This window comes from Lactuca virosa, chromosome 3, assembly GCF_052849685.1.
Source record: "Lactuca virosa cultivar CGN04683 chromosome 3, Lactuca_virosa_CGN04683_v6, whole genome shotgun sequence".
Taxonomy (NCBI): Eukaryota; Viridiplantae; Streptophyta; class Magnoliopsida; order Asterales; family Asteraceae; genus Lactuca; species Lactuca virosa.
The window spans coordinates 130,438,214-130,462,789 of NC_136428.1; the positions used below are offsets into that span (position 1 = coordinate 130,438,214).

General features: G+C 38.3%; 1 protein-coding gene across 1 annotated transcript; it reads left to right on the top strand.

Annotated features, from left to right (window-relative positions):
* The first annotated feature begins 1,142 nt into the window (after positions 1-1,142).
* SVP (K-box region and MADS-box transcription factor family protein) lies at positions 1,143-5,887 on the top strand. Its single transcript, XM_079085565.1, has 8 exons — positions 1,143-2,100; positions 3,701-3,779; positions 4,437-4,501; positions 4,588-4,687; positions 4,956-4,997; positions 5,115-5,156; positions 5,242-5,396; positions 5,742-5,887. Exons 1-8 carry the CDS (start codon positions 1,895-1,897, stop codon positions 5,758-5,760), a joined length of 708 nt encoding a protein of 235 aa, XP_078941691.1. The 5' UTR covers positions 1,143-1,894; the 3' UTR covers positions 5,761-5,887.
* Positions 5,888-24,576: the final 18,689 nt, after the last annotated feature.

Below are 24,576 nucleotides of genomic sequence, written 5' to 3' on the forward strand. Positions count from 1 at the left end.
TTCCATGACGTGGCAGTCTGCTTGCCACGACGTGGAGGCTCGTGCCACCACGATTGTTTTAGCATGTAGCTGCCACGCCGCCGCCTATGGATGGCCACGACGTAGAAGGTCAGCTGGGGTTAACTTTGACCGTTGAATTTTTGACCAAGTTGACTTTTGGTCAACTTGGTGGGTTTTAGGGTATAGACTAAGAGGGTACTTTTATATTGATGATCAGGTGATTCTTAGTACCGGTCTTCACTGTCAGAGAGATGTTGTGTTAGTATGTTATTTGTGAGGTGAGTCTTCTCTCTTTGTTACCTATGCCATAGTGATGTGCATGCTAGACTAGCTGAGTCTTATTTGCCGATTTTTGTTATGTGTATTATTGAGTTGCCGATAACTCCAAGATTACTGATATTCCGCAAGGTTGATGATAACCTATAGGGCTGTTGTGAGCCCATAGGACTGCTGATAGTCCATAGTTGCTGATAACCTATATATGTTTATTATGTTGTGATGTATGTGATATTTTGGGGAACTCACTAAACTTCGTGCTTACAGTTGTGGATTTAAATGTGTTTCAGATACTTTAGATGATCGTGGAAATGCGAAAAGTTGACTGTACACACTCATCAACAACTTTTGTGATTTTGTATTTCTATTATACTCTAACTTTTGGGATATCAGTGTATTTAATACTCATGCTTTTTTCTTGACTTGGTTTTTTATGAAGACAACGTTTTTACCTAATTTAAAAATGAAAATTTTGGTTGTGAAAATGGGACGTTACAATTATTATATTAGTATCACTTTTTAAAATTTTTAGTAACAAGAATAAAAATAATTAATCATAAGTTATTCTTATTTTTTGTTTAAATGAGATATATTTCTTTAAATGTAAGAAATAAAATACAACAACATATAAATGGTGCTACTATATATACCCCTCACTTATATAAATCGTCACATCATGGGATACATATACAAACATTATTATACTTAAATGGGTGGACATACAATACAATTGAGGGGTACGTATAGAATTTCCCAAAACCAATAACCTTCAAAAAGAAACAAAAACATGAAAAATAAATCAATATAAGTTGTAAGAGGTAATGGGAAATAAATCAAAGTAGATGGTAAATAGGAAACAAGAACACCGTTTACTCCGACATAGCTCATGGGTCTTCCCAAGAGCCGAGCATTCGCATCAACTTCCTGTCAAATTTAAAACTTACTTCACATGGTAAAGGTAGGTGAATCAATCCAAGAATTTGTTTCACCATAAAAAGAATATTTTCCTTTAAAATTGGAAGTTAATAAAACTACATAAACAAAACAAAAGTCACCTCTTCTCTTCCCTCCCATGCCTTATTGCACATCAGTTTTTACCCAAATACAGATCATTTTCCTTTCCCCAAATTCACCACCCATCACCACTGACATCAACTCAAACCCATAGATTTTCTTTAGAATCTATTCCAGTCTGTGAAATCTCCACTGCATTGTCGATGGGTTTTCGTTTTCTTTTTGAAAGTTCAGTTTTTTACTTGTAAAAGATTCATCACCTTCACCAACTAATCATCATCATCATCATCACCACCTTCTTCTTCTTCATCTGGATAAAAGATAGAATTGGGTAAATGGGTGTTGCTATCTGCTTTTGTTATGTTTAGGGTTACTAATTTTAGTATTTTGTATGCCCACCAAATTTGGCAAAAGAAATAATGCAAGCTTTTTTGTTGTTTACCATCAAAGATCAATATTTCCATTTATAAGAGACCCCTTCATTTGTATGCTGGTTTATTCCGTGCTCTCTTGAAAAATCTTTGTCAGAATTTTGATTTTCTTGATCACCGGTTTTGTGTGTGTGTGTGATTTTCTTTCTCTTTCGGGCACAAAGTGAGTGTGTATGTGCTGCAGTGCACTTATGATCATGGCTAGGGAAAAAATACAGATTAAAAAGATTGATAATGCTACAGCAAGACAGGTAACCTTCTCCAAGAGGAGGAGAGGGCTGTTCAAGAAAGCCGAAGAGCTCTCTGTACTTTGTGATGCTGATGTTGCTATCGTCATCTTCTCCTCTACTGGCAAACTCTTTCAGTATTCTAGCTCTAGGTAATCTTCGTTAGATGTATTAATTACATATGTGAGTGTTTCAAGATTGCTTTTCTTTTTCGGTGCTAGAGTTTCTATTATGGAATTTCATAGTTAGGGTTTTTTATTTGGTTGTGGAGATATTGTGACAGCCTGATCCGTCAAATTTGGCTTTTAATTGCGAACTAAGGGTTTTGAGATTATCAGAAAACTATGGAGGGATGATGGACTATTGACAAACTGTGAAAATGTAAATGTAAAAACAAAAACCACTGTTCATTCTTTAAGATGTGATGTTTTCTTTCCTTGTAAATTTTGGTTTGTACTACATGCTTGTTTGGTTTGTACTGTGCCCAAACAATGAAAGTTTGATTCTTGTTATGCTTACCTACTGTAGCTTTCTGCTGTTTTCTATATAGAATGTAACCCTTTATAGCTTCCTCCAAAAGTAGCTCAGATTTGATTTCGGAAGTTTAACCTAGCACTTACTTCTTCAGATCAAAGTTAAACCTATAACTTTTTGGCTTGTATTTCTGTAATCCATATTCTTTAAGATAGTTTAATGGTTTTAATTTGATTGGCAAATTGTTTGGTTGGACCACATGACTTTTGATCATTGTTGATGTACAACTGCAATTCTGACTCCTGGGGTTTAATTTGATTTTCTTTTTGAGATGGTTGGAGTAAGCTTTTCATCATAGATCCTCACTGAAGTAGTTTCAACCAATTGATCAAGAATAGCTAGTCTTTTTTCTAGAATTTTTTGTTTAGATATAAATCACTAAATTAGATCCTTATGGTCATACATTAAAGAGCTCAGAAATTCTTTTAGGATAGATCTGTTACATTATATGATATAAGATCTCTTTATTAGGCTTCTTTTGAATTATATATAACGTGTGTAATTTTGCCACTTGAGATAATGGGTGCCAATAATTTGGTCAATGACTCAATGTGATAAAAACTAGGCCTATTTTCTCTTTAACAATTATTGTGCACATAATATGTTGGGTAGTTCTCTTCCCTAATTTAAGGCATTTTCTATTACTCAATGAGGCCAGGACCGAACCTTCTTATTATAGTGAACAATTCACAAGCATCCTTCACAATATGCAGACAATTCAAGCATCCTTCTGAATATGTAGGTCACTTCCATATGCTATTCACAAACTATGGTTTTTATGCACATGTTTTCTTGTACTCAACATTAAGCATGGTAGTATCCGTATCTTATGATTCTGCTCCTTGTCTCTTTCAAATCCTTTAAACGGAAATTACTTTGAAGTTTTCTAATGGCAAATAGACCTCTTAAACATGAAAAACTTTCTATAAAATTAAATGTATAATTAGTATAACGAGGCTATTATCTCTTATTAAGTTATCTATGAACCTCAAAGTTGAAAAATGACTTTCATTTATGGTGATACATTCAAAGTCAAATGTTGAGTGTAATTTTGGGTTCATGTCCCTCTATATGTAAACATGTAGTACATTGATCTAGAATGATTTGATTGGAAACGTGGAGCAAGTTACTATTTTATTGCATACCTAGGCCTCTAGGGTATTTGTACCCTCATTAATTTGTTCTTTAATCCATTTATATGTTTGGCATGTTCTCCAGCATGAAAGAAATACTTGAAAGGCATAGCCTGCATTCAAAAAATCTCCAAAAGCTTGACCAACCATCACTTGAGTTGCAGGTGAGTTTATTATTTCACTCTAAGGTTGTTAATTTTTGTCCACATTTTAATTTATAATATATTATATATATGGTTTGATGTTGCGTGTATGAACTTGTAATGCCTAAGGTTATATATACTGTGATCTGAAATGGCAGGATTTCGAGTACACAAAAAATAATTTTTTTTGTAAAACGCAAATTTAATGTCTATGTACAATTGTACAAGGACTTCCCTCTTAACTATTTAAACTTTATTAAGGAGCTTCGGTGAACTAGCTTAATTTGTAATTAAGGTCTATAGCTTGCAGCACAACTTTAGTTTTACTTGATCTTCACCCAATTTATAGTGGAGTCTTTTGAACTAGTGTTGATCAACCTAGATTTATATTTACATATGTGATTGTAAAATTAGTTACTGGGTGATTCGGAAATGATTTCAAAAGGCTCCACTATATCTCATCATTTTCTTCAGCTCTTTAATCTCCTCCCTTCTTCCTTCTTCCTTTATTCTATCCATCTTCATTCTTGTTACCTTGAGGAAATGGGATCTCAAACCACATCCCTTCCTTTCTCCTCTCAGCATGTAAATGACACCCAGATAACGAAAACTATGAATTACAGTCTACTTATAAATCATTTTCTTCTCTCATAACTTGGTTAAAATTTTGTTTTGCAGCTGGTTGAAGACGCCAACTATGCCAAATTAAGTAAAGAAGTTGCTGAGAGAACTCTTCAATTAAGGTACATTCTCATGGTCAAGTCTTTGTGATCTTTTATTACTTCCTTTACATGTGTTTGGTTTGCATATAATTTTCTATGAAAGACAGGAGGTTGAGGGGGGAGGAACTTCATCTTTTAAGTATCGAAGAGCTACACCAGCTGGAGAAGTCCCTTGAAGCTGGATTAGGACGTGTTGTTGCAAAAAAGGTCCATTGCCTTCTCATAAAATTGCAAAGTTCTATTGTATGCTTCTTTATTAGTAAAATTTCTAGACTAACATGAAAAATTGGAGTTTTCTAGACCCAAAGCAACCAAAATATTTCATAGGATTGCTTCTTTGTGCAATTTTGTCTGAATGCTTGTAAATTTGTTTAAATCTTATATATGTTTGTCAAATTAGCAAACACTCAAAAGTATGTGTTATTTTTTAGTAGTTCTACTGTAGGGTTTACATTCCAGTTTTTATTTCGTCCAGGGAGAGGTTATTATGAACGAGATTAATCGTCTTCAAGAAAAGGTAAGAACTACAATCTACTTGTCCCAATTTTAGAAAATATCATATCTTATTTCATAATCTTGAACAACAATGCTCATGAATATCTGGGTTCATAGTAATCTTGGTATAACTATGCAGGGAACAGAACTGATGGAGGAGAATGACCGACTTAAAAAAGAAGTATGAGTCCTATTTTCCACTTACTTTTTTTTGGTGTTGTAACTCTATTTTTTTATTAACTTTTCATCTGAATGGTGGAATGAAGATGATGGAGATATCAAAGGCTAGAGAACAGGTTCATGGTGATACTGAAAATGTAATTGGTGAGGAAGGCCAGTCATCGGAATCGGTGACCAACATTTCTGATTCTGCTGATCCTGGCCAAGACTATGAAAGCTCCTATACATCCCTCAAATTAGGGTTAGTACATCACCCATTAATTAAGCACGCTTTTGGTTTGTGAGATTCGAAAGGTAAATAAGAAAAATTAATGGCACAGAATCTGTTTTAAAATTTAAAAGTTATTTTAGAAGAATGTATATATACACGAAAAGTTTCTTTTGTTTTACTTGTAATGCTGTTCTGTAACTATGAAACGGCACTAAAATTAATCATCTTTCATGTTTGGAAATGAAATATGGTTTTTGTGTACGTTTGGTTTTTCATCTGAATTTTATACCTTTATATGAAAATAGAGTCGACATAATGAAATAAGAAGCAAAAGCAATGAACTCGGATTAATCATTTGTTGGGATTTTGGTGCAGGCTACCTTACCCAGGTTGATTGGAGCTTGTAGGATTTATATATGTAATTGATAGCTAAGAAGATGATGCTTATGGATATGGCTTTTGACAAGGATTATTATAATTATGATTGATTTACCCCTATATATTTCTGGCGATTATTTTTATGTTCTTACTAGCAGGACTCTGATCTGAACTCAATTGGTGGGTAACTTGTGTGATATGCTCAAACATGGAATGATGTATCCTGACTGACTTGTATCTATAAATCAGTCTCAAATTCCTTTAGTTACTAAAAGATACCAAAACATTTCATTTTGAGTGTGCATAGACTTTGAATAAAAGAATATTAAATAATTAGTAATGAAGATTTGGGAATTATAAAACAATATGCTAAGATAAAACATGATAGAAATTACGAATAACTAAGTACTTTAAGTAATACAACAGTAGTAAATAATAATAAAAAATAGTTATAATTCATAAATCTATAAATATTCTTTTATGTAATAAAACAATATTAATTAGTTAATAATAAAAAGATATAATGATAATTCATAAATCTCTAAATACTTTTTTGTATACAATATTTGATGTATGATTGGTAAGTTTACTATTTTTATCTGAATCTTGAATTTGCAAATTTCTTTTTCGTGTCCGTTTGTCATTCTCCCTAACAAAAGACTCCATGTAAAACATCTAACAACGTCATCAATAACTTCTACACAATTAACAAAATAAATTGTTAGTATAGTGGTCATGTAAAATAAGATATTATCATCGACTAATTTTGAGATTTAAGATTATGTACTAACCGGTGGGTCACAAAAAGAAAGCATATACATGATCAATAAAATCACTGCACTTTATAACCTTCATGGTATAATGCAAACCAAGTTTGTGTGGATTATCCGAAAACTTATTTGATGCAACAATCATACCGAGCGTGGTATTTTCAATGTAAAAAATCAATAATTTCTTAATGTAATCTATCAAATTTTTGAATGGCAGTTTGGATTTTTCTTCCCTAAGAGCAAAACAAATAAAATAGGAAAAACTGCATAAAAATCCTTATGTTTTGATCTTATTGTCAATCTAGTCTTTTTTTTTTTTTTTTTTTTTTTTTTTTTTTTTTGCAATTAAGTCCTAATGATTGGTTATTATAATCAAAACGAGGTAATTAATGGGTTAACTGGTAATCTGATGTGGCACCTTACGTGGTAGTCGATATGTGAAATGGCATCCTACATGCCATTTAAGAGGGATAAATATGTACACATCTTCTTCTTCATCATCTAACACTCGAATGTGCGATTAGGACAATCAGGCGAATCAATGTCGAGTTCTTCAAGTAGCAACTTTAGAAGGTGCTATTATGGAGATACGATTGGAATGTGGATATCATGGACTTGAACGAATCCAGGTCGGAGGTTCTTTGGCCGCCCAAATTACATGGTATATATTCTTCAATTTCACTCTTTTGGTTTAAAACTTACATCTTTCTATGTTTCTATGTTATGTAGGATGAAGAGAAAGACTGTGGGTATTTTCGTTGGATTGACCCACCACTATTAAACAAGTGGTATATAGAAAAGATGTATTTGGGAGTTGTTACTAATGGTGGTGTAGTTGTTCCTTTCAATAACCATGTTGATGAAGTTGAAACACCTGTTAATGACCCTAATACCCTTGAACATGCTAATCAGATTGCAATGTCTGTGAATACCCATGTGCCTACCAATGTACTTGGATTTTGGAAGTGGATGATGGGTTGTTTGGTGTGTTTCATTGTAGGGATAATGTATGGTTATTTTTGTAAAGTTGTAGGGTATTATGATATGGTAGGGCATGTAATCTTTTGGTTTATTGTCATGGTGTAATGGAAATATGATCATATAATGTTTTGGTAATAAAATGGGAATATGGTCTTATGGTCTGCATATATGAATTTCAATAAATATGACCTTGAACCTGTGATGAGAAATATGATCTTGACATATGCATATATGACCATATATGACAAATATGACCTTGAAACTTCTAAATGACTAATATATCATTCACAAAACAAAGATGACCAATATGTCATGTCCTTAACAAAACAAAAATAACCTTAAATGACAATTATGACCATGAAACTTCCAATTGGCCAAAAGGTAAGAAACAAAACAAACATGACCAGGAAATATACACAATTGACCAATATAATCTTAAAGCAACAAAATCCAATATGCAATTACCAACCATGTTAAGGGCATTCACAATGTGTTAATGTGTTTACAAAAAATGTAAAAAAATGGTTACCACCAGTTACTTTAAGGGCATTCATAAAAGATACACAAAAGCAGCATTCACAAAAGATGTACAAAAATGGAAATCTAATCACCATTGACCAATTACTACCCTTAATACCTTAACATCCTGATCAAATCCAATGTTGAATTTACAGAAGTACCGACACATCCCATGTGTTGTTTTTTCAGCTTGGTTTTAACAATTATTTATGAGGATCTTCTTCTTTTAACAATCCTTAGGTGCATGTTTCTAACTTGGGTGTCATCAATGCCTTCTTCTTTTTCATCATTTTCTCGGGTTTCATCACTGCCTTCTTCTTCTTCTTCTTCTTCACTTTCTTCTTGTGTCTCATGGATAATTTCTTGAATCTCCTCATCTTATTTCTCAGTCTGAGGTAGATCATCCATTTGTATCTTAGTCAAAGGTGGATCCTCCACTTCCTGGAAAACAATAACCAATTAATAACAGGAAGGAATGTATATATAAACAATTAATGTGAACATGGAAAAAAGAAGGGTATACCATAGACATACGAAGTACTTTTTAAATAGTGGCATAGTAATCAATGTGTTGTTTCATTTGTTCATGTATCAGACTAAGCGTATTTTGAATATCCTCACCTGAATACAATGATTCTTTCAAATCTTCCATTTCCTTCCATAGACGGATTAAATATTTTTTAGGAATACTTTCATCCTCAACTCTATCCTGTCTACCATCCTCAACTCCACCTTGTTTACCAGAATCAACTCCACATCCTTTATCAGCACCAACTCCACAAGATGTCATACCACCTTTATTACCACCTATATCAGATGTCCCACCACCTCTACTACCACATGTACTAAATGTCCCACCACCTTTATTACCTCTTACACCACCTCTAGTCCAATGAATGATATTAGGCACCACCCTTGGTCTACCCATCTTTTTCTCTGGCTTGGGTTCTAGTGTGACCATGGGATTCTTACAAGATAACTTGTTGTGTCCTCTTTGTAGAGAGTTTTTGCCTCAGATATTTCTTATTTTCCAGAAACCTTGATCTTACTTTGGGAGTATTTGTCTTGAGATTCAATGACATGTCTCTTTCTTTTTTACACATAGCCTCCCTAGCATTCTTCTAGCTGGGGGGGGGGGGGGAGGCTTTGTGTATGCAGTTCTAGGCCACAAATTACTACCATTAACATGTAGTATTTTGTTTGCATATATGGCATTGAACCTATCCACAATAAACTAGCCACTGATTAATTGAACATGATCTTTTCTAGTGTACAATATTGCAAATTGTGCATGTACACATGGAATTCCTGAGATCTCCTAAAGCCTACAACTACACACTTTCCTTTGTAAATTAACCGCATAACCTTCAAATCCATTCCTAGCTTCAAAAAAATATGGTCCACTTGGCTTCACATACCAAGTCCTACAATGACATTATTAAATGAAATTAGAACTTATGCATTTGTTAAAGATGACAAACCTCAAGTATGCAAGCAGTTCAATAAGACTTGTGGATGCATGCAAGCAAGCATTAACGTGATTTGTGGATGCTTCAAGTCGAAGTACAATTGGCCATTTTGTTATAATTTAATCAAATTCTTGGATGATGTTATTCATTAAATTGTATTGATGTTTTACATAACTGTGACATTGTTAATCACTAAGCTTTTAAGCTCACACTTGATTTGATGTTGGTTGCCAAAGGACTTAGTAATAAGGACAATAAGAGAAAGGTGTTATGTAGTGATCGTGATTAGATCTACTTTATGCTTTTGGTTATAAAAGATTGTAAATATGGCTTGATCCTTGAGCATATTTTGTATGTTTGCATTTATGAAAACTACCTGCACTTATGGCTTAATGTAAATGTACATCGTGTTACGCTTTAAAATGATGAAATTTTTTGGGTGTACTTTATGTTGAAGAGTCGGGTGTTACAATTTGGTATCAGAGCCATGGTTTGATTGCACTAGGCATTGTACAGGAAAATCCCTAGATTTAAACTGTGAAGAGAGTAGGATGATGGCATATTCGTAAGATAGGGTTGTTACTCTGATTGTTATATGCTAAAAAGATGTGAGTTGACTAGACTTTGTGGCCTTAAGTTAGCCAACTATTAGACTTCATTAGGGAATATGGTGATATATATATATATATATATATATATATATATATATATATATATATATATATATATATATATATATATAATTCGCTATTACTCATATTGTGGAGGCGAATAATCTAGTTGTTTGGAGCTATTATGACTATGAGGGGATTTTGGTAATTTATATGAATATAAAGGAGTTCGAGCCATTTTTGCCAGAAGTTCCATGAGGAACTGGGCATGAGGCTACACTTCAGCACAACTTATCATCCGCAGACCGACGGCCAGAGTGAACGGACGATACAGATTCTTGAGGTAATGTTGGGAGCCTGTGTCATTGACTTTGGTGGGAGCTGGGAATCCTACCTGCCTCTTGCGGAGTTCTCCTACAACAACAGTTTTCACTCCAGCATTGGTGCTCCGCCTTTTGAGCTCTTGTATGGGCGGAGATGTCGTACCCCAGTCTGTTGGGGCGAGGTTGGTCACAGGGTTATGGAGCGGATCGAGGTGGTCCTTCAGACTACAGAGATGATCAGGCAGAGATTGCAGACTGCTCAGAGTCTACATAAGAGCTATGTCTACCGACGCCGATCCGAGCTGGAGTTTCAGGACGGCGACATGGTGTTGCTGAAGGTCTCACCTTGGAAAGGTGTGAGTCGCTTTAGGAAGAGGGGGAAGTTGGGTCCCTGATATATTGGGCCATTCCGAATTCTTGCCAGGGTTGGCAAGGTCCCCTGCAAATTGGATCTTCCTGAGGATCACAGTCAGATCCATAGCACTTTCCATGTTTTGCAGCTGCGGAAGTGCGTATTGGATGAGGATGTAATTGTGTCATTGGATGATATTCGGGTTGATGAGCACCTGAATTATGTTGAGAGACCAGTAGCTATTCTGGAGAGGAAAGTAAAGGTTTTGTGAAGCAAGGAAGTACCTTTGGTAAAGGTACAATGGCAGCATCAGAGGGGCTCTGAGTGGACATGGGAGCCGGAGGCTGAGATGCGGGAGCATTACCAAGATTTGTTTGCTGTAGCAGACTTCGAGGACGAAATCTAGATCAAGTGGGGGAGAGTTGTAACATCCCGGGTTTCAGGTATCCTCAAATCTTTCCTTTGGTTTTTAATATATCATTTTGGGTCCTTGGATTATAAAGATGTATCCCTAGTGAAAGACCCACACTTTCATACTTGACAATTGTTACTCCGAAACATGCTACATGCATATTCATAAAAACAATATCTTATATTGATAAAGTGATTACAAACTACTGGATACAAACCAACTATTTCAAAGTGTTATATATATTACATAATTTCCCAGGATTCTATAGTTTTATACATATGGGAGTGCAAAATACAATAGTTTCAAACTATTCGAAAATCTTCTGTCAATACAATAGTTTCAAACTATTTAAATATCTTCTATCAGTATATAACTATACTGGATGCTTATCTCCTGCAAATTAGTTAAACATTGAGAGGGGTAAGCGGTGACGCTTAGTGAGTTCAATAATAGATACAATATAACGTTATGCCATTTATATATACTTCAATATGGCAGAAGCAAAGAGGAACAAGGAACAACAAAGGCATAACGCGGAAAGCTTTCCATATCAATCAATGAGATATAACAATTTCCATACTTGATATGCAATCAATAAAGTTTCAGCACAAGTGGCACAGAAAATACTCAGGAATATCATTTTGCTAGAATATTCAGGCTTTCAGCCTTATCTTAGCATACTGCCGAAGCCAAAGTGATGCCTATGTCATACACTTCATGGTCAACGGTACATACCAATACCCAAGTGATGCCTATGTCATACACTTCGTGGTCAGAGGTATAGCCTTGCTATAAAAATAGCAGAAATAATAACACGAGATGATAACATGGAAAAGCACATAGCACATATAACACATACCATACAACTGTTCCTATATATTAAACTCACCGTGAAATAACCGGGGGGTTAAAATAGTAATTTGGGCAGCGTTTCATTTCCCGGAAATGAGTTTATTTGACGAGAAATCGGCTCAAATCGGGCAGAGTTTCGACTGAAGAGAGGTTAACTTCTCGAGAATTTCGGGGCTCCGGGGCTTGCTTCGGGCTTTAGACACGATACCGGGGCCTTGGGGGGTCGTGAGAAAGTTTACAGGGTGAAAAGGTGCAAAATGGGGAAATTTGGGGTGAAAAATCCTTCAAATCCGAGAAGGCTCGCACCCTTTATATAGGGGTGCGAGGGTGCGGTCCGAAGGGTGAGTCAGCAGCCACCTGGCGAGGCTAGGAGGTGAGTCAACAGGACACGCGGCAGCTCCTGCGAAGGCGGTGCAGATTCGGACCCGGTGCAAGGCACGTGCTTCAGACAGATGGAGGCTTCTAAGTGGACCGAACTTCGGTCCAATGGGGAAGGAGGGTGACGACTTCGGACCAATCAGCAGGTGCCACGCGAGACTGCGGTCCAATGAGAAGTGAACACGTGTCTGATACGTGGAAGCCTCGCATGCGAGGATGATGTGTCCGAGGATGACTCATGCGAAATTTCCCGGTTTTCAACATTTTCTTGATTTTTGTGCCAAAAACTTGCGAAAATCATAACTTTCGCATACGAGCTCCGTTTTTGACATTCTTTATATTCACGCGTAGGTAAAGTTATACTCTACGACTTTCGTTTAGACTTCGTTGGCTGGTTTTGACTTTATTTTTAATATTATTATTTTTAACAGACCGAGACAGGAAATCCGTTAAAAATTCATAACTTCTTCATCCGACGTCCGTTTTCGTCTGTCTTTTTACCGTTGTACTGCTAATGACGAGACTTTCGATTCTCGTTTAGGATGTGTTGGCTAAAAATCACTCGATCTAAAATTCGAGTTTTTAGCTGTCTACTGCTAAGCTGAAACTTAGAAAAATCATAACTTCCTCATACGAAGTCAGATTTTGGCGTTCTTTTTATCAAAATTCTCGGTTTAATGAATACTACGACTTTCATTTAGATCACTAAGGCTAAAAAGTAGTTTATCAAAAACTCACTTTTTATGTCATTCAGCACCGTGCCGGTTTTGTCGCGGATATTCGATTGGTCATAACTTCTTCGTTATAACTCGGATTTCGATGAGGTTTTCGCCTAAATGTTTCTAACGAGATTATCTACAACTTTCACTAAAATTTTACTTATTTCAAATTTTATATTTTCGTTAAATTTCGATATTTTAACTTTTAATTGGAATCTCATAAGACTTCCAATATTTTCCGAGTGATTCTAAACATAGTTTCACCTTATTTCTAGTAAAAACTATCTGTTAGAACTCAATACTCAATATCACATAATATTTCATAATATTATTTACTTAAAACACGATTTCAAAACGTGTATGTTACACCTAGTGGCAAAATGGTAATTTAAGGAGCAGGAGTAGTACGTTGGGCGTACATGTGAGTGGGCGTACACATATGTACCCTGGGCGTACTAATGTCCGGTTGAAACCATAATTTTTAGGGTTTGAAGAGTATTTAACCACCTTTATGGACCATTTAGTCTCACTCTTTCAGCCTCCAAGTCCTTGGGTCGTTCTTAGCAAACACTAACCCCATAAGAGAGTTTTAGAGCTTAAAGTGTGTTATTTATGTGCTTAAAGGAGAAGGAAGTGCATCAAGGAGTCTAGGAAGGAAAGCAAGCTTGTAAATATTGGATCATCATTTTCTTGGAAGCTCCAAAAGGTAAAAAGTTGCTACCTTTATGCTTGGTTTGCTTAGATCTCATCTTGGTAGCTTTATGATGTTCTTTTGTCCCTAAAAGTCTCGTTGTTGTGCATGTTTGGTTTTGGACATTTTGAGCTGTCCTTCTAGACCCTAGGAAGGGTCCTTAGTCATAAAAATGAGGTCCCAATGGCCAGAAGTGTCTCATGCATTTCGAAAAAAGGTCTTAATGGATTAAGTCCTTGTATTAAGAACTTATGGACATGTAAAGTCATAAAGTTGGAGACTTTATGCCTCTAGGGTGCATTTGGACCATGGATCTGTAATATTGTCTTAAGTGCTTAAGACATTAAACACTTAATGGACTTTTGGGATCTGCGAGGGAATGACCCGCGTAGGGAGGAGTACGTCCCGCGTACTCGGTCAACCACCCCAATGGTGGCCAATGCGAGGCGGTGTACGCCTAGCGTACCGAAGGAGTACGCCCCACATACGCCTTCTGTTGGACTTTGGACTGGGGGATTTGAGTTTTGGGCCACCTTTTGGGCTTGAATGCTTGGTGCCCTTATTGGACTATCTGAGTATGGGTGTTTTGGGCTATTTGGAGAGTTGGACCCTAGGATAAGGCCCAATAAGGAGTTTGGGCCCAATTTGGAAAATTAGGCCAATTATGGGTCTTGAAGTAATTTGGACCTTTTGGATCAAAATTGGACTTGGGTCTTGGCCCATTTAGGGAAAGGATAAAGTCGACATTTACCCTAAGTATGGATCCTTAGTCAAGGATGGTAATCCAATGGTGAATCAGATGTTTGTTTTGTTGTGATAGTTAAAGATTTTTCATGAGCCAGCAACTAGAGGTTTTTAGTGTGGTTCGACATTGTAAGGTAGTTTTTCCTCACTGTACATTCGGGTTGAAGGCACCAATGCCTACCCCTTTGGATTGATATCCTGTTCGGGTTGAAGGCACTAATGCCGACCCCTTTGGATTGATATCTGTTAGGATGATGCTATGCTTTGTGATCTGTAAGATCTGTCTGTTTGTTTGTTGGCTGGTTAATGTTTATCTGTATTAAATGCACATGATCTGTTGGTGGCTGAGGATTCATTGCTTTGTGCGTAAGCCAACAAGCCGGGGCATTCCAACCTAATGGTTGAGGGCCTAGGGTATTCCATCCCGAGGATGACTGGACCCATAATATGTTGGCATTCCAACTCGATGGTTGAAGGGCCTGGGGTATTCCAGTCCGATGGTTGATTGAACCCATAATGTTGGCATTCCAACCTGATGATTAAGGGGCATGGGGTATTCCAACCCGATGGTTGATTGGGCCCATAGTATGCTATTATCTTATTTGTGTTATTTGTTATGTATTGGTATTTTGGGGGAACTCACTAAGCTTTGGGCTTACAGTTTTGGATTATGTTTCACGTACCTCAGAGGACTGCGGGAAGGCGAAGGCGTGATCATGCACCTCCTCATGTTTTGTTTTATGATTTTGGGATTCCTCTGATATTGAACTCATTTTGAAAACAATTTGTAAACAATGATGGTTTTTGGGTTTGTTTAAAAGTTTAATTTTTTCATAAATTTTTTGGATGTTACAAGTTGGTATCAGAGCCTTGGTTTTAGTGAATTGGAGGAACACTCGTGTGAATCCAGTCTCAAACTAAGGAAAATACTTTTTAAAATGGTTCTCAAAATAATCAAGGAGGATGTGATGTGTACCATCAGCCGAAGCCAGTAAGTAGACCTTAAAATACCATACTGTTATCTGATATTGTGATATGTTAGAACATCATGCTAGTGATAGACTAGGGATCTTTAGGTTTTGCATGATAGAGTTGCCTGATTATATGATGCCTGATAGCCTAGGGTTCTTCTCTAATGGAATTGACATCATTACTGTAGTTGCTTAGTGTATGCATCATGGTTATACATAACTAAGATCTTATAGCCTGAGAATGTTTGGTTTGGCCTTATTTGCTGTTCTTGTTTGATGAAGGGCTTAGGGTAGGATCAAATATTCGAATGTATATATAGGGTCCAACGTTATGTATGGCTAGCATACAGGAGTGCTGCAGGGTTGGTGGAAGTTTCATGGATGAGTCGTGTGGGGTCAGCCGACCAGTTTTGATATATATATATATATATATATATATATATATATATATATAGTATTCCTCTAGTGTGTGAGGATTGAGCGTATGTGTATGCTAGCAAGTATTGTTAGGGTGTTGTTATGACTCTCTGAGATAACTATGGGTAGGTGTGGAAGGTAGTATGGGCCCATACTGCTAAAAGCACAGGACCTGTATGCGTAACAGAGAAGTCACAATCCTTAGGGCTTTGTTGGGAGTTGGTTCCCCGTTATGATATGCTTGTTATCTGATATCCTCCTGGTTTATTTTCAGTATGGTAACTACGCGTCGAGTTGAGGCAGGATCCAGATCGGGATCAGGAGCTGACCGTCAGGGTGAGACAGCTGCGTTGGATGAGAGGATCAGGGAGATCCTGCAGGAGGATGTTGTTTCTCGGTTCCAAGCTCAGTTGCCAGAGATGTTTGGGTCTATCAAGACCTCCATGGTTGAGTACTTTGATGAGCGTTATGCCGCGTTGTCTGAGACTGTTGCTGCTGCAGCCACTGCAGCCGTTGTGGTTGATGGGGTTGGATCGGTTTGGGCTTTTTAGTATCGGGACTTCGAAAATACGAAGCCCTGGACTTTTGATGGGGTGCAGGACCCGATCATCTCCATGAGGTGGCTATCTAATGTGGAGGGATGTTTCTTCACTTGTTTGTGCCCTGCTGACCAAAAGGTCATGTGTGCCGCCAGCAGGTCCATATGGCATGGGATTGTCACCAGCGGGCCCCATCATTCAGTTCCAGGATTTGTTATCATTGCGACTAGGTTGGCTATGTGACAGCAAACTGTCCCTCGCTAGCTGCTAGGCCGGCGCAGGCTCCAACGCCGACTACTTTGAGGATCACTGATGGGAGTCAGGGTAGGGTGGAGCCCCTGAGGGCTCTAGGTCTTGCTTTCCAGCTCACTGCCGAGGAGGCCAGAGCAGCTCCAGATGTTGTGACTGGTATGTTTCTATCCATTATTCTGTTGATTATGTTTTATGTTAGGCTTATCTATGTACCTCTGTTAGGTACATTCCTAGTGAACTATTTCCCTACTCTAGTATTGTTTGACTCGGGTGCTAGTCGGTCCTTTGTGTCTCGATCGTTCAGTAGAGAGTTTGATATGCACATTGGGGAGTTAGAGTGCCCGGTGCGAGTTTCTATCGCCAACGAACACAGGGTTTCAGCATCATCAGTGTATTAGTGTTGTATTCTGGAGATCTCAGGGGTGCCTTATCTGATCGATTTGATCCCTATCCCCATGGGGGATGTTTGCGTGATTGTGGGTATGGATTGGCTGAGCCATTTCGATGCTATGATTGACTATGAGGGCCAGCACATGGTAGTTCGAACCCCAAGTGGGGGAGAACTGGTTACCTATGGAGAGGTTACCAGGATGGGTTCAGGGTTTTGTTCTGCAGCTAGGGCTCGACAGTATATTCAGCATGGGTGTGCGGGTTACATGGATTATGTGGTGGATACGCGTGTTGGGGATCAGGTTTCAGTTTCAGAGGTCCTGGTTGTTAGGGAGTTTGCCGATGTGTTTCCGAAGGAGTTACCCGGTGTGCCTCCTGAGAGGCAGGTCGAGTTCAGGATTAACCTTGTGCCAGGTGAGGCCCCGATTGCCAAGGCGCCGTACCGCTTGGCACCGCCCGAGATGCAGGAGTTGTCATCTCAGCTGCAGGAGCTGCTAGGCAAGCAGTTCATCAGACCGAGTAGTTCTCCATGGGGAGTGCCGATTTTTTTTTGTCAAGAAGAAGGATGGTTCACACCAGATGTGCATTAATTACCGGGAGTTGAACAAGTTAACGGTGAAGAACCGTTATCCCCTTCCATAGATTGATGTCCTATTTGATCAGTTCCAGCATGCATCTTGGTTCTCCAAGATAGATATGAGGTTTGGGTATCATCAGGTCAGTGTGAGAGAGGAGGACGTAGAGAAGACCGCGTTCCGGACTCGTTATGGGAATTACGAGTTCGTGGTGATGCCATTTGGGCTCACCAATGCGCCTGCATTATTCATGGATTTGATGAATCGAGTATGTAGGCCGATGCTCGATCGTTCTGTTATTATGTTCATTGATGATATCTTGGTGTATTCCAAGACCAGAGTGTAACATGAGGAGCATCTTTGTGAGCTTCTGAGGGTTTTGAGGCGAGAACGGCTTTATGCTAAGTTCTTGAAGTACGAGTTTTGGTTCCGAGAGGTTCAGTTCCTTGGACACCTCGTTAACAGGATGAGATACTGGTCGATCCGGCCAAGATCAAGGTTGTGATGCAGTGGGAGGTTCCGAAATCTCCCTCGGATATCAGGAGTGTTGGGTCTAGTAGTGTTGCGTCCTTGGGCTCGGTTCTTAGCCCAGTTTTGTTATCCGGTTTGGGCCTGTCCAACCGTGTTTATTAGGGTTTAGTTTTTAAGGTACATGCATGCATCCTTTATGAGAAGCGCTTTTATCATTCTCATTATTGTACTACAAACCCTAGCTCGCCTCTACAGTGGAAGTTTTTCATCGAGCTCTGCTGAGGCGTGACTACATTTGAATCATTAAGCATTACTTGATTCTATATCGTGTTTACTGTATTTGTTTACTTTTATTGTTTAGCCTGTTGAAGATCTAATCGATCTAAGAGTTTTTCAACTCATCAATTGGTATCAGAGCAGGAGACTGTGTAATTCATACACATCTCTTCTGTTGAAGAAGATCTTAGGGTTTTCCGCTTTGATTGATATTGTTAGAGCCGTCATTTTCTATTGATGTAGTTCTTTAAATATTTGATCTTACCCTAACGTTATTTACAAGTATGATCTTAAGCAGGTTTTTGAACAAACATCGTCATGTCCATGGATGATTCTCAGTCAAACCCAATCAATATCTCCAACAGCATAGGTTCGACGACAAGGATTCCTATATTGTACACTCAGGATTATGAGGTCTGGACGCATCACTTTGAAGACTATGTGATTGGCTCAGAAGACAATGGATACTTGATATGGGAGGCGATTACTGTAGGTCCATTCTCTCACTCAAGCACTTCAAGAATTGTTAAAACTCAAAAGGAGTACAATCAACTCGTTGGTGATGTGAAAGACATTCCCCAAGATGAGAAGGAAAAGTTTCAGTGCAACATCAAAGCTTTAAGAATGATTAGGTTTGCTTTACAATCGGACACATTTTGGTTAGTAGGCTCATGCACAACGGCAAAAGAAATATGGAACAGATTGAAGGAATTGTATTCTACGGATGAAGATCTTGAGCATTCAATCCAAACATTGTTGCTCTCAGAATTTGGTGACTTCAAGCAGAAGCCCGAAGAGAAGCTTATTCAAGCCTTCGATTGCTTCAATCATCTCCTTAGTAAGATGATAAAGCATGGGATTGAAAGGAAAGTCATTGAACAGAAGGTGACATTCATGAATGGCCTTAGATCCGAATGGATGGCTATAGTGTCTACTGTGAAGGCACATGAACAATTCAAGGCTTATTCTCTAGCAAAACTGGTGGGAATATTAAATTCACATGAGAGTGCCATGACTAAAGAAACGAATGTGGTTTCAGGAATGGGTTCCTTGGCCCTAATCTCCAAAGGAAAGAATGCAGCTGAAGAAGAAGAAGATTTGGATCTTTTTGAATATGATCTCACAAATTAAGAGTATACTTTGATGGTGTCAAATCCCAAGAAGTTCATCAAAAGAAGGTTCCCAACAAATAAGAACCGAAACTGGCAAGGTAGCTACAGTGCCGAGAAAGCAAAGGAGGAACCGAAGAGTGTTTCTCAGACCGAAGAACCAAAGAAGGAAGTAAAACTTGGAGGTGACTCAGGCATTAATTGTCACTACTGTGGAGGCAAAAATCACTTCGCCAAAGATTGTATGCTGAGAACGATGTCAGAAAAGAATGAAGATGAGGAAGAGGAAGCGAACCTCACACGACAATTGGAAGAAATCAAGAAGAAGAAAGCTGGATCTAATAACACTATGAATGCTCTTATTGTACAGGGAAATATTGTTGACAATGAGTTTGGAGGTGTTGAAGTTTGGTCCACTGATTCAGAAGATGAAGAAATGAGGAAGCCCACTCATGGCAGGGCTTTGTTGGTGAAAGAAGAGGACGTTGCATGAAAGTGTCTAATGGTGACTTCTGGGGTGTCATAAATGAGAGGCTATACCACTGATGGGGGACTGGATGAAGCAAAGGAGTGAGAAGACAGGTGTTTTGCAGCTAAACCTGTCAATGAGCAGATCAACGAATGCGATGAGTTGATCAAGAAGGTACAATCTATTCTTGTTTCCTTACAAATTCCCATCACAAACTATGAAAAAGAACTAAATGGATTAAAATCTAAATTTTCTAGTATAAGTGGTAGTTTAACTCAAACTCGCGTCACAAACTCTAACCTAACTGATCAAATCAGCAGGGTATCATCGAAGAGTGAGGAGAGGCGTATGTGGATCGAGCAGAAGGAGAAGGAGTTGATTAGGTCTAGGGATGAAACAATTTATTTGCAAAGAGATAATTTAAAGCTTTTAAAACAACGAAATGTTTTTTGTTTAATTGCTAAACGATTATATTCCAACATTACTCAATTTCATCTTGATTGTGAAATAGGGAAGAAGATACATCATATGATTTTACCATTCCTTGAGTTAAAGGAGGATGAAATCGATGCCGATGCATATAACTATGAAAACGTTGTTTCTTCTGATGATATTTCTCCCGCTTACAAAATTGGTCTTGACAAAATAGAGTCCTTTATAAAGTCAAAAGACCATAAGGACATGCTCAAAAATTTGTTGGATGAAAATGACAAATTAAAAATCAAAACCGAAACCGTACAAAAATTTGACTCTTTGAATGCCAAGTTGAGTTCAGAAAATAATATTGATATTGAAAACACTTATGAATTCAATGAGGATGATGATATGAGTGAAATATCATTCGAAGATGTGGTAGATTGTTCCGAATTTGTCAAGAGCGAACCCGAAACCAACAAAAATCTTATTTCTGAAAATTCTGTTTGAGTTCGCTCATTTGTCCAAAGATAAGACTAAAGTACTCAAGGAAAAGGCCGTTGTATATCAAAAGGTCCAAACGACTCCAAATCAAGTTTATAAAGTTCATGGAGTTACGCAGCAACAGACAGCCGAACTGACAGCATTAGTAGCAGAAGATAATGCTGATGGCTGTGATGAGTTTTTCTGGTCAGCACCAATTGATAACGCTGATGAAACAGAAGGTCTATCTCAGAAAAAATCATGGAAAGTAAAAGGTAGGTATGTGGCAGAACCACTTAATGATCTTACACGCTTTGATGTGCCCAGTACAAGTGGTACCAAAATTCCTTCAGGTGAACCGGTCATGGTGTCTAGCGAAACCTCTTCGCTAAAGAGCGAGCCTCATGCTCAAAGACCAATGAAAAAGGCCAACATCCACAAAGATCCAAAACAGGTGTTAGACCGAAAACATCAACGAAATTTGAGATACAAGAAGAATCTCACTGAAAGGAAACAGTTTTGGCGATCTCAAAACCCTAATTACGTTCGCTATGAAAAGCCTTCTAAGTCAAAGGAGGAAGGAAAAGCAAACTCCACTTCTCATGCTCAACATGATGAAAACAACCGAAAGAAGAGTTTCGGTCCTCAGAATCCAAACAATCGAAAACAGAGTTTCAATCCACAAAGGCACAACAACCAAAAGAGAAGTTTCGGTCCTCAGAAGGACAACAACCGAAAAAGAAGTTTCGGTCCTCAAGATGAGAGAACTCAAAAGGGTAGTTTCGGTCCTAAACCAAACAATGAGAGGAACCGAAGGGAAAGTAGTTTCGGCTCTCAACCAAGTGAGAACAATGACCGAAAGCTTAACTCTGCTCCCAAGACTCATCTTTCTCATTCTCACTCTCACTCACAGAATGATCGAAAGGGAAAAGGAAAGCTCTTTCCGGAAAACGAAAAGAAGACGTCGTTTAAACCCGATTTCGAGAACCGAAAGTCTGCCAACGTCAAATTCTCAAATTCCAAAACTGAACCTAAAGCACTCAAGTCTGATAAAATCAAAGTTTTCACCATAAAAAGAAAAGATGAAACAACCTTAAGAAAAAGAACCTTTTTAGTTGATGTTTCACTTACAATTCCCTGTTCTGTAAAAGGCTCACGAGGACCCAAGAAACTTTGGGTTCCTAAATCTGCTTAATTTTTTCAGGTTATACGTGACGAGCAGTTCGAAGATGAATGGTACATAGACAGTGGCTGCTCGCGTCACATGACAGGAAGAAAGGAAGAGCTGAGGGAATTTCGGTCCCTTCAAGATGGTGGAAGTGTCAAGTATGGTAATAATTCTTTTGGCACGATCAAAGGTTATGGTATGATCACTAATGGTGATTTCTCGATAAGAAAAGTGGCGTACGTTGAAGGTTTACAACACAACCTTATCAGTGTTTCTCAACTGGTGGTTGGTACCGGGTTAAAAGTTTCGTTCGATGACGATGGCTCAGAGATTATTGAAAAGAAGACGAACAATATTCTGCTAAAATCGAAGCGAAAAGGAGAGATGTACCCTCTGAATCTCAATCCCATACGAGGGAAACCAGCAGTTTGCTTGCTAACAAAAGCTCACTCAAACGAAAGCTGGCTTTGGAACCGAAGACTCTCCCACCTCAATTTCAAAGACATCAACAAACTGGTGCTTGGGGATCATGTTCGAGGTCTTCCTGTTCTGAAGTTCGACAAAGAACATTTGTGTGCTGCGTGTGAAATGGGAAAGCAAAGTCGAAAAATTCATCCTTCTCGAGTCAATATGAAAATTATTGAACCACTCGAATTACTTCATATTGATTTATGTGGTCCGTCTTCAATCGAGAGCATTGGTGGTAACAGGTATATACTTGTAATAGTGGATGACTTCTCTCGGTTTACTTGGGTGTTCTTTTTGAAGCAGAAATCAGATGCCACTCCCAAGCTTAAACTCTTTATCAAGCAAATAGAAGTTCAACTACGGAAGATAGTTCGAAACATAAGAAGCGACAACGGGTTGGAGTTCAAGAACAAAGACTTTGAAGATTTTCTTGCAGAGAAGGGAACATCTCACAACTTCTCGGCTCCATATACTCCACAACATAATGGAATTGTCGAAAGGCGAAACCGATCTTCATGTGAAGCAGCCCGAACCATGCTGAGCTTCGCTTCTCTACCTCTATATTTCTGGGCTGATGCCATTGCTGCTGCGTGTTTTACACAGAACAGATCTTATCTCAACAAACATTTCTCCATTACTCCCTATGAGATCTTGAACAAACGAAAGCCTAATGTAAAGTTTTTCCACGTGTTCGGTTCAAGATGCTTTATCTTCAATTCAAAGGAGCATCGAAACAAATTTGATGTCAAAGCAGACGAAGGGATCTTTCTGGGTTATTCATTAACCTCCAATGCATATAGGGTTCTCAACAAGCGTTCAAAGAAAATAGAGGAGACCTATTATGTTACCTTCGATGAAAACTACGTCAAGAAACTGAAGACGACCGAAGGTTCTGTGGAGGAAATATTTCCAAAAATTGGTCAAGTTGCGGTACCAATTTCAAACCTCTTTGAGCAGTACATGCTGCTATTTTATGAACCAGAAAAGGCTATTCTCTCTGAATCTGAAGCTGCAGACAACAAGGTAGATAACTTGAAGAAGATAATCGATGATGCTGCAAAGAAAATGGCGGAAGAACAACCGAACAGCTAGACACAAGCGAACCTCCACAAGATAGTTCTCATATTCAGGGGGAGGGTTCGTCTTTTCCACATAACCAAGATTCAACATTCCAGGGGGAGAGCTCATCATCATTCATTCCAACCGAAAGTCGAGTCCAGGGGGAGAATTCTGAACCTGAAGCTGAGGAAGTATCATCATTCGAGGGGGACAATGCGAATACAAGCGATGCTGATATTTAATCAGAATTTGAAGAAGAAGCGAATGCTGAACTGGATCCCACATGTGATCCTAATTATCCTCCTCTCACCAAATGGACCAAAGATCATCCACAAACACAAATTATTGGTGATTCGACAGAAAAGGTTCTCACACGATCACAACTGAAAGCGAAACAAACTGCACTTTTCTCTAAAGTGGAATTCTGCATGTTTAATTCGTTCGTCTCCAAAGTCGAACCCAAGACGATCAAGACTGCACTCGATCATTCTGATTGGGTACAGGCGATGCAGGACGAACTTAATGAGTTCGAGCGAAATAAAGTGTGGAGACTGATTCCAACACCAAAGGATGCTTCTGTGGTTGGATTAAAGTGGGTTTTCAGGAACAAGATGGATAAGGAAGGAAATGTGATACACAAGAAGGCAAGATTGGTTGTGAAAGGTTACTGTCAAGAAGAAGGCATAGATTACGAAGAGACCTTCGTTCTAGTAGCAAGGCTAGAATCGGTTCGTATTTTTCTCGCCTATGCTGCACACAAGAACTTTGAAGTATTCCAAATGGATGTGAAGTGTGCCTTTCTAAACGGAGAACTGGAAGAGACGGTGTATGTAGAGCAACCACCGGGTTTCGTGAACGAGAAGTATCCAGATCACTGCTACATTCTGGACAAGGCAGTCTATGGTCTCAAACAAGCACCAAGGGCATGGTATGAAACTCTAACTAGATTT